The 17,541-nt window shown below is 36.1% G+C and overlaps 1 protein-coding gene across 2 annotated transcripts in view; it reads left to right on the top strand.

The window, feature by feature from the left end:
• Positions 1–17,541, top strand: part of HOOK1 (hook microtubule tethering protein 1) — a 71,900-nt gene that overhangs the window by 9,891 nt on the left and 44,468 nt on the right. For both annotated transcript variants that reach the window (XM_058717212.1, XM_058717211.1), the window contains 3 exons: positions 5,849–5,921; positions 9,607–9,657; positions 11,057–11,189. In XM_058717212.1, coding sequence (XP_058573195.1) covers positions 5,849–5,921; positions 9,607–9,657; positions 11,057–11,189 — 257 coding nt within the window. The remainder of the gene's footprint in view (positions 1–5,848; positions 5,922–9,606; positions 9,658–11,056; positions 11,190–17,541) is intronic.

The raw sequence follows: 17,541 nt of genomic DNA, 5'->3' as shown, positions 1-17,541 counted from the left end.
TGGTTAACTCAAGATTAATACATTAAGAGACAAACTTAACATGTTAACTTTTTTTTTTTTGGCAGTCATTCGAAAATATGCCTTTCTCCCTTCTTTTCTCAAACATGTTTCTTAAACATTTTATTTATTTATGCCCTGATTAGTTTCAAAGTGATTTAATTGGTCAGAACGAAGCATTCTGGATATGACCCTTTATTGATGATGTGGGAAAGTCGTCATTATTTTTTATTGTTAGAATGTGCCCCTTGCCTTTTGTTATTGCAGTATGTTGTGGGTATTGGTGTAGATGGAGCTACATTGTGGTTGGTATGGATGTAAGACTGGTACGTATTCATTGACTTCAACAGTGCCATCCAAAGCTGTTATTTATATGTATTGTGGTAGCTCTGGTAGCTTTTATACTACAATACAATAGAAGAGACCTGTTTTTACTGTGATATGATGCAATGGCTCTTTGTCTCCCTGTACTCTACCACTGTACCTGATGTTTATTATTTTTTTTCTTTAAAAAAATTTTTTTTAGTGTTTATTTATTTTGGGGAGACAGAGAGACAGAGTGGGGGAGGGGCAGAGAGAGAGGGAGACACAGAATCCAAAGGAGGCTCCAGGCTCTGAGCTGTCAGCACAGACCCCGACACGGGGCTCGAACCCACGAAGCATAGGATCATGACCTGGGCTGAAGTCGGATGCTCAACCAACTGAGTCACCCAGGTGCCCCTGTACCTGATGTTTAGAGTAGGGTCAGTTCAAATTTAGTTAAACTCTACCCTTTATCACTAACTCATTTTCCATAATCTGTTGGATTCTGCTGTTACTGCCGAACCTCTGGCTCTCTGATTTTCCTTTTTTTCTTTTCCTTCTCTCATTTGTCTCTTGTCTTCTAATGGCTTTTCTGCAAGAATAATAAAATAGCCAAACAATCAGAAAGCTCTCTTTCTCCATAAAACGTATGACAGTGACCTAAAATTGGATTGAAACCTCTTTTTTTGCTTTGCCTGTTTTGGCATGTACTTAGCTGTCTTAGTCTCCTTATCATCCAAGAATTATTTAAACTTTATTTTTCTTTTGAATCCCCTTCTAGTTTTATAGCTTTCCAGAAGTCTGGATCTGGATAATGAAACTTAGAAGCATACATTTTTCTCTAGTTGAATCAGTATATCATATTGCTGCTAAAAGGGCACATTTTACCATATTTCTTTGAACACTCAAAAGCACTTTGTATATGTTACACTCTGTTATGAATTGCATTGATTACTATTGTGATTCACATCAAATCACATCAAAGTTGTAACTGAAGATGAGAAGGCAAATTCTGCTTTCTAAGGAAGTAGCAAAATTTAATGAGTAATTATTATTTACCTGAGGCAAGTATGGTAAATAATAAATCTTAAAAATCAATGCCCAAACTATATGACTTAGACTTGGAGAGTCATGGAATTATTGCTAGGGTTTTACAAGTCCTTAATTATTATCTTTGGCCTGAGTACTTTTAAAAATATATGTAGATATTTAAAGAACACATGGGGAGAATCTATAATTACAGCTGCATTAGTTTCCCAGGATTGCCATAACAGAGTACCACAGAGTGGGTGGTTTAAAACAACAAAAATTTGTTTTCTCTTAATTCTGGAGGCTAGAAGTCCTACATCAAGGTATTGGCTGGGTCATGCTCTCTCTGTTGCCTGTAGGGGAGGATCATTCCTTCCAGCTTTGGTACCACCGTCCCCCCTCCACCCTTCCCCTCCTCCCCCCGCCCCCCCCATTTCCCAAGTCTGTGGCAGCATGGCTCCATCTCTGTCTCTTTTCTGCTTGGTTGTCTTCCCTCCATGTCCGTGTCTTTGGGTCCTCTCCACTTCCAGTCGTATTAGTAATTTAGTTTGATCTCATCTTAATTTGATTGCATCTGCAATGACCCTGTTTCCAAATAAGGTCACATTGACAGATATTGGGGGTTAGAATATGAACATGTTATTTTGGAAGATACAGTTCAACCCACAACAACTATAAATACTATAGCATGTGACTTCCCCCAAAAGAAAGGCTTAATTTGGCCACTTTAAACAACAGATAACTTCTCTGCTTATTTCTTTTGCCTGTCTTGACTAGACATTTTTGCAAGAGGGAAAAGAGCGAGAACAAGAATGTAGAAACCCAGAGACCTCAAGTACCATGCAGTTATCTCTTCATTCCTTCAGTCAGATATTGGAGTATTTGAAATGATGAATCATGATAGCCAACATCTGAGTATTTACTAAGTTATAAGCCATTGTTATATACCCTATGCATATGTTATTTCATTTAATTTTTACTGTTCTGTGAGGTAGATATTCCTCAGTCTATACATGAAACAGAGGTTTAGAGAGTTGAAACAACTTTGGTAAAATCAAATAACGAGTTAATAGCAAAGCCAGGATTGGCATAGCTTTGGCCTGACTCTAATACCTGTGCTCTCAGTCAGCTGTAATCCGTGAAATCTAGTATCTTGACCTTCTCCTGATAGATTATTACTTTGGGGTCTTAATACGTAAAAGGTCAGATGTGCATGCCCAAAGTACAGATCACAATTTCATGTGTTAACCACAGTAGGCCTTTTGATTGTCCAAGAAAAACTATGTCAGGGTGTCTCTTGGAGCAAAACAACTATGTTGTGTATAGTAACCGGCAGTTGTTAATTATTGCCTGTGTTTAGTTGGTAAAATTGTTGAAGACAAACACTATGAGTGCAGTTAAATAATTTTATACTCATTCCTACTTACTTTTGTTAGACAACAATTGGACCACATTTTGCTTCCTCAGTCTTATGTCCCCTCGAGTTTCACTGAAGTTCTGGGAAGGATGAGAAAAGGAGCTAATTGTTCAGGCCAGGAGTCTAGTTAAGACGTGTAGATGTGGCAGTGCAGAAGTGTAAGGAAGGATATGTCCAGAGTTACGAGGTTGGGTATCAAGGGGAAGGTTGGCTGCCGTTACAAATGTTTCAGAAGAATGACTTGTTTATGAGAAAAGGAAGAAGGCAGAAGTTACGAAGTATTTCTCAGAGTGTTATAGGCTGAATGCTGGCATCCATTCCAGATTTCTGTGTTGAAGCCCTGACCCCCAGTGTAGTAGCTGTATTGGAGATGAGGCCTCTGAAAAGCAATTAAGGTTAAATAAGGTCATAAGAGTGGGGCCCTGATCTGATAGGATTGGAATCTTTGTAAAAGAGACATCAGAGAGCTCACTCTCTGTGAGCACACCAAGAAGAGGTCATGTGAGCACACGGACAGATGGCAGCCACCTACAGGCCGAAAGAAGAGAGCTGAGAAGGAAACCTACCTTGCTACACCATTTTGATCTTGGGTTTCCAGCTTCCAGAGCTGTGGGAAGTAAATTTCTGTTATGTAAGCCACCCAGTCTGTGATCTTTTGTTATAGAAGCTTGAGCAGACTAAGACGTAGGGCTGAAGTTGATTTGGAGTAGAAAGAAAGACAAGGAGGAACACAAGATAAAAGGAGGAAAGCTAGAAGAGGTTATGTCTAGATCCATATTCTAGAGGTAATTAGAACATAATTCTAGAAGCATATATAATGATACCTTTTAGAAGACTTGTGTAGTAGGGTTCTCCAGAGAAATAGAATTAGTAAGACATGGATATATACAATAGGATGGACACACACACACATACACGCACATGCACACGGGACAGAGAAATTTGTTTTTAGGATTGGTTCACATGATTGTGGAGGCTGGCAAGTCCAGAATCCACAGGTCAGGCCTGCAGGCCAAAGATCCAGGAAAAAGTGGATGTTGCAGCCAGAGTCCACAGGCAATCTCTTGGCAGAATTTACTCTTTCTTGAGGGGGGTTAGTCTTTTTCTTAAAGGCTTCAATTGACTGGATGAGACCCACCCACATTATGGAGGGTAATGTGTTTTATTTAAAGTCTACTGATTTTTTTTTTTTATTAAAAAAATTTTCTTTAATGTTTATTTGAGAGAGAGAGAGAGAGAGCGTGGGCAGGGGAGGGGCAGAGAGAGAGGGAGACACAGAATCTGAAGCAGGCTCCAGGCTCTGAGCTGTCAGCACAGAGCCTGATACAGGGCTCAAACTCACGGGCTGTGAGATCATGACCTGAGCCGATGTCAGACACTCAGCCGACTGAGCCACCCAGGCGCCCCTAAAGTCTACTGATTTTAATGTTAATCTTATCTAAAAAAGTGCTTTCATAGCCACATCCAAGCATGTTTGAACAAAAACTGGGTATCCTGACCTAGCCAAGTTGATACATAAAATTAATCATCACAACTGGCTTACCTCTTTTACTTAATCTGATGTCGAAAGAAATGAATTTACTTTGATGACAGTTTTGACTTATTAGTAAATCAGAATTTTCAGGCAAGTGCTTGGTTAGAAATACACCATTCATATATTGAGGCAAGTCATTTTGGTAATTGTAGCCTTAGTATCTGGGAAAAGTTGAATATAATTAACATTAATTTGCTCAAAAGGAAATGGTTACATATTCCACATAGATGAATTAGAAATGAAGTCATTTTTGGTTACCCAGTCAAAGCAATATCTTCTGTATTAGAACATCTGAGGCAGAATGATTTGTGGAAAGCTAAGCACTGTGTTCTAGTTTTAGCTTTTCATTTTTAAATTCAAGTTTGGAAGAGGATCCCTTTAATTTCTTCCCTCACTTTTGTTGGCTTATGTGTAAAGTGAAAATCTAGACAAGACCTTGAAAACCTCTTCTAGCACCATTCTGTGATTGTATAGTGTTTAACTCTTTTCAAAAAAAAATTTTTAATGTTTATTTATTTTTGAGAGAGAGAAAGAGAGACAGAGTGCAAGCAGGGGAGGGGCAGAGAGAGAGGGAGACACAGAATCCGAAACAGGCTCCAGGCTCTGAGCTGTCAGCACAGAGCCAGATGCGGGGCTCGAACCCTTGAACCGTGAGATCATGACCTGAGCTGAAGTCAGACGCTTAACTGAGCCACCCAGGCGCCCCTGTAGTGTTTAACTCTTAAAGAATGTCTCACATTCTCCTTTGAGTAGACTTTTTGTGCTCTTTACTTTCCTGCTTTAATAGCTATTTCCCTGAGAGTCATGGTAGTAAATTATTCATCTTTATATTAATCTTGCTCAGTTCCTTACTCAGAGCAAGCATCCAAATTTTTGTTTAGAATATGTATGATCTATTAGTGTAGTTCACTATATAGTCAAATGTTATTCTTTAAAACCTTATTAAATACATAAAAAATCAATATAGCAATTCATTGTCCTGGCCTCCCATGTTAATATGACTTCATGAGTTTAGAACTAAACTGTCCTTGTAGACTTCTCATTACACTCATTCTCCTCAGTTACAGTCAAATAATTTTGGCCTTTTCTATATACTAGTATGATTTGGGGCTAATTACATAGCTTCCCTCATCTTCATTTCTTTGAAGAGTAAGATTGAGGATAATCATAATCCTTTTCCAGTGACTACAATATTGAAAGTTGCAATATGGAAAAACATCAAGCCCAGTGCTTGATACAGAATAGACATATTAAAATGTTAGTTTTAATTTCTACCTCCCCCCCTTTAGGATTGGGTTTATACATCTTCCTGCTACCAGAGTGTCTTGTATGAGATATTCAGTAAATGTTTATTAAATTGAAGATGCTAATGAATTAAGTAATTTATTATGAGAAATTCCAAAAGAAATCCTTAAGAATCACTAAAAATTCGGGGGGTTCAGTTAAATAATGTTTGCTATTCGTATTAAGGACAGGCTTTTAGATATAAAATAACTTTATTGATTTAATTTAGTACTTGCCATGCAACAAAAACATTTAAATGTTTTGCATTTGTGTTTTCATTTCAGAGATGTAGCTTGGTTTGATGAATCTTGGTTAAGCCGAATTAAAGAAGATACGGGTGACAACTGGAGAATAAAGGTATACAGAATGAGCAGTAGAAGCACTTAACCCAAACAGTGATGTTTAAAATTAGCACTAAGCTCAGCTAACTCTTTTTTTAAAAATTAACTTAAGGGTGCATTTTATTGTGTGCAGTTTGTTTTGACACATGCATGTTCTTAGGTAACTACCGTCATAATTAGATGTGGAACATTTCCATTAACCCAGAACATGCACGTACGTCCTTTCCCACTTAATCCCCACTCCTCTCTTGGCCCCGTGGATCTGCTGTCACTGTAGATTTCTAGAATTCTGTATAAATGGTAACGGACATTATTTACTTTTTGTTACTCTTTGTGTCTAGCATCTTTCACTCAGTGTGATGTTTTTGAGACTTACCCATGCTACCTGTATTAGGAGTTATTTATTATTATTATTATTTTCCTGAGTAGTATTTCATTACATTGATAGTCTACAATTTGCTTACCCATTCACCTGTTAATGGATGTTGGAATTGTTTCAGTTTTTAGCTACTATGGATACAGTTACAATGAATATTTAGTATGAGTCCTTGCGTAGACATGTGTCTAATTTCTCTTAGATAAATTCCTCAATGTGATTTTATCTGGTTATGTAAGTATATATTTGATCTTATAAGAAACTACCAAACTGATTTTGTTTCTTCATAAGTCAGTTTTGTTGTGTATTATAGGGCATTTGTGTGTTTCACTTAGGTTGTCCAATTTGTTGGCATACAGTTCTTAACTGTGTTATTTTGCTAATATAATATTTGCTAATATAATATGCTGGTAACTCTGTGATCTTTAGTGATGTATCCTCTTTCTTTCCCGATGTTGGCAGTTTATGTGTTTTGTCTTTTTTTTCTTGAGAAGTTTGGTTTGATGTTTTTCAAGTTTTTTGTTTTTTGTTTTTTTTTTAAGAACTAGCTTTTGTTTTTTATATATTTCCTCTCTGTATTATTTCCTTTCCTTTACCTACACCTTCTCTTCTTTCTTTATGCCTTAAAGTAGAAAATTAAATCATAAGTTTTAGGCACCTTTTTTTCCCCTAATTTAAGCATTGCCTTACACATCTCACACATTTTGACATTCTATGTTAGTATTTTCATTCAGTTTAAAATACTCATTAATTCCCCATGTGATTTCTTTTGATCTACAGGTAGATTAGAAATAGATATTTCAAATTATAAATATTTGAAGATTTTTTAGGCACCTTTTTTATATTTATTGATTTCTAATTTCCATTTTTGTTTGATAACATAACTCCGTATTGAGAAATTCTTTTACATTTATTGAGGCTTATTTTATGACCTAACATATGGTCTGTTTTGGTGAATGTTCCATGTGCCCTTGAACATGTATTCTGCAGGCAGATTATATCAAACTTACTGATAGTTCTGTTGCATCTTTTATATCTTTATTGATTTTTCTGTGACCATCCTGTCAGTTATGGAAGAGGAGTCCTTAAATCTCTTAACAATGATTGTGGATTTGTCAATTTCTCCTTTTAGTTCTGTTAACTTTTATCATGTAATTTGAATCTCTTGTTAGGTTTCTATACATTATTTTTTAAATGTCTTCTTGGTGAATGAATCTACTTATCATTATGAAAGACCTTTTTTTTTTTTTTTTTTTTTTTATCCCTGGCAATATTCCTTGCTCTGAAGTCTAATTTGTCTGACATTAATGTAGCCACTCTAGTTTTATGATTATTTCTTGCTTTAGTGTATTTTTTTTATTCTTTTAATCTGTATCTTTATGTTAGGTCTCTCATGTACACATCTAATAGTTGAGTCTTCCTTTTTTTATCCATAGAATATCTATTTTTTTAAGTTTGTATTAAAATTTATTTATTTATTTTTAAAAAAAAAACTGAGTTGAATCCTCAGCAGCTTTTTTTTTTTTTTTAAGTTTATTTATTTTTGAGACAGAGAGAGACAGAGCATGAATGGGGGAGCGGCAGAGAGAGAGGGAGACACAGAATCCAAAGCAGGCTCCAGGCTCTGGGCCATCAGCCCAGAGCCCAACGCGGGGCTCGAATTCACGGACCGCGAGATCGTGAACTGAGCCGAAGTCGGACGCTTAACCGACTGAGCCACCCAGGCGCCCCTGTATTAAAATTTTTTTAGTGTTTATTTATTTTTGAGAGAGAGACAGACAGAAAGACAGACAGACAGACAGACAGAGTGTGAGCAGGGGAGGGGAAGAGAGAGAGGGAGACAAAGAATCCAAAGCAGACTCCAGGCTCTAGCTGTCAGCATAGAGCCCCATGTGGGGCTTGAACCCACGAACTGCGAGATCATGACCTGAGCTGAAGTCAGACGCTTAACCAGCTGAGCCACCCAGGCCGCTCCTGGTTTTTGTTTTTGTTTTTGTTTTTGTTTTTAAAGAAAATCTTCCATTTTTTTTCTTATATTCCTATTTTCATTTAAATCCTTGAACATTATTTCTAAGCTAGCAGTTTTAACATTATTATCTTCTAATTCTTTCATCGCTCATTTCTGGGCTTGTTTCTATTGACTGAGATTTCTCCTCATGATCCATGTTTTTTTAATGATCCATATTTTCCTGCTTCTTCACATATATATGTAGTAGTTTTTTATTGGATGCTAAACAGTGTTTGGATGCTAGAATTTCATTATTGAGTCCTAGATTTTTTGTTTTTCTTCGGAGAGAGTCGGACTTTGTTCTTGCAAGCAATTAAGATACTTATGAATCAATTTGATCCTTCTAAAGTTTTGGGTGGGAGGCAGATCTAGGGTTATCTTTCTTCTAGGACTAGTTTAGACAAACTACTAAAACTTCAAAGTCTTTAGTGAATGCTTGTCTATACAGCATTGTCTCTTCACTCTGGCTGGTGGGAATTTCAACCATTTCTGGCCTTGTGTAATCTTTGGAAATTGTTCAGCTTAAATTTCCCTGGCTTGTTTTTGCCTTGGGAGTTATTCTTGACTGGGGAAAAAATGGGGAAAAAAGTGAAATTTTTTTTGTTGAATCTCACTGAGTTTCTCTCGTGCACATGTGAATTAGTATTCAGCTGAAAGACACAAAACACTGTGTAGATTTCCGGAGCTCTTTTCCTCCATAGTGCTCACCTCTTCATTTGTCTGCCTACAAAGTCTAACTACCTTGACCTTCCTGAACTTCTGAAGTCTAACTCCTCAACTCAAGGAGAACCTCAGGCTTTGTTCAGGTTCTACCACTCCATTCCATGGAATGAAAATCCCCTCCAGAGAGAAATCTTGGACTAGAGTTGGACTCATCTTTTTGTTTTCCTTCTCTCAGAAATTAGAGTTCCATCCTGCCCAATGGCTAAAGCTTGGAAACAGTTGTTTCTTTGTATTTTGTCCTGTTTTCTGTTGTTTTTGGCAAGAGAATAAGTAGAAACCTTGGTACTCATTCATGACTGGAGGTGAACATAGTCAAAGCTGAATCTTTAAAGTTGTACTTTTCCTCATTGCGTCTCATTTTAAATAGAATCACCCTGGTTAACCTATGTAAGCATGAAGACATTTTTAATCAAACTCCGATTAAAGCTTTCATGTTTAAAAAATATCATATGCTTGTATCTATAAAACTCTAATATATGTTTTTGTTGTCATTTTTATGAGGCCAGAGTTCTTATGTCTTTCACATTGGCATAAATTTTCCTTCATTACTAATGTGAAATAATTCATTGAATTCTTATTTTTTTTTTCCATTAGGCTAGTAATTTAAAGAAGGTACTTCAAGGAATTATGAGTTATTACAATGAGGTACGAAAAACATCTGATTTGTTTAAATACCAAGTCATATATGATAATTATGTTGACACTAAAAAAAACTTGGATTTTAGTTTATAACATTTTACTGAAATGTAATTCATAATTAGAATATCTTGTTTTTTGCCATGTTCAGAACACTCAAATTTTGTGAACATGAATAGGCTTAAACTAATATATTGGTTTGTAAAATAACGTTCCTTCTATATTGATACTCCTGAAATTGGTTTTCTACAATTGAATTACTGTCATTTCTGTATGACTTGATTTTAAAAAATGCAAAGTCTGTACAAATAGATTTTATAATTAAGTTGAAGTATTTCCTATGTAAGTATTATTTTGACATTTCTTTTCAGTGCAAGCAGCAGCAAGGTATACTGTGAAATTATGCTTTTGTGCAAGTGAAATAGAAAATAAGCAAAATGGAAGTAGTATTAAAGTCACTTTAGATAGTACATTATTCAAGTAGGTTTTTTGTTTTTTTCTTATTCAATACTGTAACAAGTTTTCTAATAGGGTTATTTGATATAAGAAAGTTTATTGCTTATGTTTGCAATCTTTTGGTTTGGTTTTGCCATTAAAATATTTGGTTTCTATTTTTACTCTTTTAAATTTTTAAATTTTTTCTTTATTTTTGAGAAAGAGAGAGTGCGAGCAGGGGAGGGGAAAGAGAGAGGAAGAATCTCAAGCCGGCTATGCACTGTCAGCTCAGAGCCCAACATAGGGCTTGAACTCACAAAACTGTGAGATCACTGCCTAAGCTGAAATTAAGAGTTAGGTGCTTAACTGACTGAGCCATCCAGGCTCCCTGGTTTCTGTTTTTTAAAGTTGTCACATATTTACACTTGTAATTTTTTCCAAATAATTTTAAAGACTGAAAAGTTTCAATTTATTAATGCCTAAAACTCATTTTGGAATTTTTTTTTAATGTCAAGAAAATTTTTTAAAATGCTAAAAAAAGATAAGGAAAGATTAATCCATTGGATTTGTTACATTTGCTGTTCTTTTGTAAGTGTGATGATTTATATTATGGTTTCTGTTATTCAATCATGCATCAAAATATTATGCATATCTTTTGGCTTACGTAAATCTATTTTTGGAAAGGTGTAACTTTTGTCATAATATCAGGCTAGGGGTTTCTTAATCCCTTTGACAGTGGGATCAAAGGATATTGATGTAAAACCATTTTAGTTGCTGTTGGTTGGTTACTCAGAATTTTGGGATGCTGCTTGAACTTTGTTTACTGGTTTTAGTAAATAATTATGGATATATCAATTTGTTGATTTATCTCATGATCCTATTTATAATTTATTTTCCTTGTGATAATTAAATGTAATAAATTCTTTGTAATCTACATAAATGAGTGATCTAATTTATTGTCTTACTACTGCAGTTTTTGGGGCAGCAGATTTCTGAAGAACTCATCCCTGATTTGAACCAAATAACTGAATGTTCAGATTCTGTGGAGCTAGGGAGGTTGCTCCAGCTTATTTTAGGTTGTGCCGTCAATTGTGAAAAGAAGCAAGGTAAGTGAATTTCAATCAATTAAAAGTCAATCTGGGAATATTTACTTTCTTTTTTTTATTAATTTTTATTTTTTTTATTTTTTTTATTTTTGGGACAGAGAGAGACAGAGCATGAACGGGGGAGGGGCAGAGAGAGAGGGAGACACAGAATCGGAAACAGGCTCCAGGCTCCGAGCCATCAGCCCAGAGCCTGACGCGGGGCTCGAACTCACGGACCGCGAGATCGTGACCTGGCTGAAGTCGGACGCTTAACCGACTGCGCCACCCAGGCGCCCCGGGAATATTTACTTTCTAGGAACAACCTACATTGTTATAGAAAGTAGCATAAAAATTCACTGTTGCATCTTGCACAAATCACCTGGAAATGTAGCCTAGGAGATCTTAATTCTATCCCTGTTCTGTCATTAATAAGTTACAAATCTTAGTTGTACCTGGATTCTGAGATTTATATTCAGTGGCTAAATTAAATGTATTTTACTTTAATTAATTTAATTTATAATATTCAGTGCTAGGACTTAGTGGATATTTAGTAAAAATTGTACTTGTTCATCTGCTACATTTTCTGATAGAAGATAGAATCTTAGGCTGATTCAGATTTTTATAAATAAATATGCAGATACTAAGTTATAACCCAAGCTTCCTCAGATGATATTCTGCTCTTTTCAGAAGAATGCCTGTCCAGCGTATCCTCCACTTAAGCAATCTGATGACACAAACGTAATTGTTATATTGGTATATCCAAAAACAGTGACTCATATCCTAGTGAATACAAAAAGATCATTTTTGGTTGCATGTAGTGAATGAAATAATGAATGGAACACACCAAAATTTACTTCCTTCAGAGTCTTGCATCATTCTGGGTGGTGAGATTTTTGTTGCTGATGTTTTTTGCAGGAGTCATCCAAACTTGGTCTCAGTGTATCACCTTTATGAGAGAATGTTGGGTGCTTAAGTTTGTAAAAAACTGTAAGCCAGGATTTTAGAAGACAAATTCAACATTATCTAGTGAAGTAATAATATGAGGCAGGTTAAATTCAATAAGAACAAACTCAGGAAGGAGAAAGATAAAATATATGAAATTAATTGCTTTGTTTTTTTAAGTTTATTTATTCTGAGAGGGCTGGAGAGAGCATGAGCGGGGAAGGGACAGAGAAAGAGGGAGAGAGAATCCCCAGCGGGCTCTGTACTGTCAGCACAGAGCCTGATATGGATCTCAAACTCATGAACCATGAGATCATGACCTGAACTGAAGTCGGATGCTCAACCGACTTAACCACCCAAGCGCCCCAGAAATTAATTGCTTCTCAATAAAAAAGGACAGCGACTGGGTATCAGAAAATCTTGGTATTAGTTCATCTCTATCATCAACTAGCTATTTTTTTCTAGGGCAAGTGAGTATTTCTCCACAGGCTTTTATTTTTCAGAGATAGTGTCAAAGATCTATGTATTGGGGTTTTTCACACAAATAAGGAGAATTTAGTCATCAAAAGTTATTAGCAGTTTCATAAATTTTAATTACACATTGACAAATAGCAATTAATTTATAAATCTAGCAATTTTCTGTTATTGTGATCCTTTTTATTTTTTATTTGATTAATGCTTTGTTTCTCTTTCAGCTACTGGTTATTTATAACATCTGTTTGCTTAATTTTAGCACATTTGTCACCTTTTTTATTGAAGTGTAATTGACATTCAATTTCATATTAGTTTCTGGTGTACAGCATATTGATTTGACACTTCTGTACATTACTCAGTGCTCACCATGATTAGTGTAGTCACCATCTGTCTCCATTGTTATTACGATGTTATTTACTATATTCCCTAGGCTGTACTTTCATTACTGTGACTAATTTATTTTATAACTTTAAGTTTGCACCTCTTAATTCCCTGTATCTGTTTCACCCATTCTCCCGCTCACCCCTTCTCTAACAACCATATAAGTGAAATCATATGGTATTTGTCTTTATCTGACTGACTCCTTTCACTTACCATCATACTTTTTAGGCCCATCCATTTGTTGAGAACGCCAGATCTCATTCTTTGGCTGTGGCTGAGTAATATTCTGTCCTGTGTATGTAGACTTCTTCTTTATTCATTCATCTATTGACAGATATTTGGGTTGCTTCCATATCTTGGCTATTGTAAATAATGCTGCAATCAACATAGGGGTGCATGTATCTTTTCAAATTAGTGTTTACATTTTCTTTGGTTAAATACCTTGTGTTGGAATTACTGGGTTGTATAGTAGTTCTGTTATCTATGTTTTTGAGGAACCTCCATACTGTCTTCCACAGTAGTTGTACCATTATATATTCCTACCAACAGCACATGAGGGTTCCTTTTCCTCCACATCCTCGCCAACACTTGTTATTTCTTGTGTTTTTTATTATAGCCATTCTGACTGGTATGAGGTGATATCTTATTGTGGTTTTGATTTGCATTTCCCTGATTGTTAGTGATGTTGAGCATCTTTTCATGTACCTGTTGGTCGTTTGTATTTATTCCCTGGAAAAATGTTGGGGTCCTCTCATTCTTAAATCAGATTGTTTGTATTTTTGGTGTTGAGCTGTAGAAGTTCATCATGCATTTTGTATATTAACCCCTTATTAGATAGATAATTTACAGTTATCTTCTATTCAGTGGACTGTCTTGCCTCAGGAGACATACCCATAAATATGTTGCTAAGGCTGATGGTCAGGAGATTACTGCCTATGTTTTCTGTTAGGAGTTTTACGGCTTAGGTCTCATAGGTTTCCCAGCACCATTTATTGAAGAGACTGTCTTTTTTCTATTGTATATTCTTTTTTTTTCTTAATTTTTATTCATTTTTGAGAGCGAAAAAGAGAGAGGGAGAGAGAGAGAGAGAAAGGGAGGGAGAGAGAGCGGGAGGGGCAGAGAGGAAGACACAGGATCCAAAGCAGGCTTCTGGCTCTGAGCTGTCAGCACAGAGCCCGATGCGGGGCTCAAACCCACAAACCACAGGATCATGATCTGATCTGAAGTCAGATGCTTAACCAGCTGAGCCTCCCAGGCACCCCTCCATTGTATATTCTTGACTTCTTTGTCATTGATTAATTGACCGGGTAGGTGTGGGTATATTTCTGGGCTCTGTATCCTATTGCATTAATCTATGTGTCTCTTGTGCCAGTACCAGACTATTCCAATTACCACAGCTTTTGTAGTATATCTCGAAACCTGGGATTGTGATACCTCCAGCTTTGTTGTTCTTTCTCAAGATTGCTTTGGCTATTCAAGTTTTTTTTGTGGTTCCATACAGGTTTTAAGATTATTTATTCTAGGGGCGCCTGGGTGGCGCAGTCGGTTGGGCGTCCGACTTCAGCCAGGTCACGATCTCGCGGTCCGTGAGTTCGAGCCCCGCGTCAGGCTCTGGGCTGATGGCTCGGAGCCTGGAGCCTGTTTCCGATTCTGTGTCTCCCTCTCTCTCTGCCCCTCCCCCGTTCATGCTCTGTCTCTCTCTGTCCCAAAAATAAATTAAAAATGTTGAAAAAAAAAAAAAAAGATTATTTATTCTAGTTCTTTGAAAAGTGCTTTTGGCATTTCGATAGGGATTGCAATGAACCTGTAGATGTTTGGGTAGTATGGACATTTAACAATATTAATTCTTTCAGTCGATGAGCATGGTACATCTTTCCATTTGTGTCATCTTCAATTTCTTTCAGATTTCAGAGTACTGGTCTTTCACTTTATTGGTTAAATTTATTCCTAGGTATTTTATTTTGGCATAGTTGTAAATGGGGTTGTTTTCTTAGTATGTTTCTGCCACTTCATTGTTGGTATGTAGAAACACACCAGATTTCTTTATATTGATTTTGTATCCTCCATCTTCACCTCATTTATTAATTGTAGTAGATTTTTGGTGGGGTCTTTAGTGTTCTCTATACACAGTAGTTTGTCATCTGCAAATAGTGATGATTTAACCTCCTCCTTACCAGTTTGGGTGCCTTTTACTTCCTTACTTTTCTGCGGTTGTCGCAGCTAGGACTTCCAGTAGTACTGTGCTGAATAAAAGTGGTGAGAGTGGACAGCCTTACCTTGATACTGATCTTAGAGGAAAAGTTTTCAGTGTTTCATCATTGAGTATGATGTTACCTGTGAGATTTTTTTATATGACCTTTATTATGTTGAGATATGTTCCCTCCAAAACTATTTCGTTGAGGGTTTTTATCATAAATGGATATTGTACTTTGTCATATGCTTTTATGCATCTTTTGATGTGATCACATGGTTTTTATTAGTCCTGTTGTTGATGTGATGTATCACATTGATTTGTGAATATTGAACCACCCTGGCCTCCCTGGAATAAATCTCACTTAATTGTGGTGAATGATCCTTAAAGTGTTATTGAATGTGTTTTGCTAATATTTTGTTGAGGATTTTGGCATCTGTGTTTGTCAGAGTTATTGGCCTGTAGTTATCTTTTTTAGTGGAGTCTTGATCTGCTTTTGGTATCAGGGTAGTGTTGGCCTCATGGGATCAGTTTGGAAGTTTCCTTCCTCTTCTATTTTTTGGAATAGTTTGAGAAGAATAGGTATTAACTCTTCTTTAAATGTTTGGTAGAATTTACTGTGAAGCCAGCTGGTCCTGGACATTTGTTTATTGGGAGGTTTTTTTGTTGTTTTTTTTTTTAAATTACTGATTCAGTTTCATTACTAGTAATAAGTCTGTTTAAATTTTCTTTTTATTCCTGATTCCATTTTGGAAAATCATATGTTTCTAGGAATTTACCCATTTCTTCTAGGTTGTGTAATTTGTTGGTATACAATTTTTCAAAATATTCTGTTGTAATTCTTTGTATTTCTGTGGCATCAGTTACTATTTCTTCTCTTTCATTTTTGATTTTATTTATTTGACTTTTTTTTTTGACTCTTGATGAGACTGGTTAAAGGTTTATCAATTTCATCTTTTCAAATAACCAGTTCTTGGTTTCATTTCATTTCTATTGTTTTTTAGTCTCTTTCCTTAATTGTATTATTATCTAATCGTTATTATTTCCTTTCTTCTATTAACTTTAAGCCTTGTTCTTCCTTTTCTGGTTTCATTAGGTGTAAGATTAGGTTGTTTGGGATTTTTCTTGTTTCTTGAGATAGTCTGGTTTGCTATAAACTTCCCTCTTGAAACAGCTTTTGCTGCATCCCAAAGATTTTGGACTCTTGTGTTTTCATTTCCATTTGTCTCCATGTATTTCCTCTGATTTCTTTGTAACCCATTGGTTGTTTAGTACCATGTTGTTTAGCCTTCTTGTATGTGTGGGGTTTTTTTCCAGTTTTTGTTTTTAATTTGATTTCTAGTTTCATACCATTGTAGTTGGAAATGATGCTTATTATTATTTCCGTCTTCTTAAATTTATTGAGCTCTGTTTTGTATCAACATGTGATCTTTCCTGAAGAATGTTTCATGCACACTTGAAAAGAATGTGTATTATGCTGTTTTGGGATGGGATGTTTTGTATATATCTGTTCAGTCCATCTGATTAAATGTGTCGTTCAAAGTCACTGTTTCTGTTTCCTGTCACTGTTGCAGATTTTCTGTCTGAATGGTCTATCCAATGATATAAGTGAGATGCTAAGTCCTCTACTATTGTATTTCTGTCAGTTTCTCCCTTTATGACTGTTAATATTTGCTTTATGTATTTAGGTGTCTCTTTGTTGGGTACATAGATATTTACAATTGTTATATCCTCTTGTTGGAATGATCCCTTTATTATTATGCAATGCCCTTCTTTGTCCCTTTTCTGCAGTCTTTGTTTTAAAGTCTATTTTATCTAAGTATTGCTATCCTGGCTTTTTTCCCCCCCTTATTCCATTTTCATGGAATATTGTTTTCCATCTCTTCACTTTCAGTCTATTTGTGTCTGTAGATCTGAAGTGAGTGTCTTGTAGGCTCATATAGATTTAGCATATAGATTAGTTTTTTTCTTTTTTTTTAATGTTTATTTATTTTTGAGACAGAAAGAGCGTGAATGGGGCAGAGAGAGAGGGAGACACAGAATCTGAAGCAGGCGCCAGGCTCCAAGCTGTCAGCACAGAACCCGATGTGGGACTTGAACCCACAAACCGTGAGATCATGACCCAAGCTGAAGTTGGACGTCCAACAAACTGAGCCACCCAGGCGCCCCTAGATGGGTCTTGTTTTCTTTTTTTTTTTTTAATTTTTTTTAAATGTTTATTTATTTTTGAGAGAGAGAGAGACAGAGACAGAGCGTGAGAAGCGGAGGGGCGGAGAGAAAAGGAGTCACAGAATCTGAAGCAGGCTCCAGGCTCTGAGCTGTCAGCACAGAGCTCAACGCGGGGCTCGAACTCACAGACTGTGAGATCATGACCTAAGCTGAAGT

Source organism: Neofelis nebulosa, chromosome 2 (genome assembly GCF_028018385.1).
Source record: "Neofelis nebulosa isolate mNeoNeb1 chromosome 2, mNeoNeb1.pri, whole genome shotgun sequence".
Lineage (NCBI taxonomy): Eukaryota > Metazoa > Chordata > Mammalia > Carnivora > Felidae > Neofelis > Neofelis nebulosa.
This window is presented reverse-complemented; position numbering and strand designations above follow the sequence as displayed.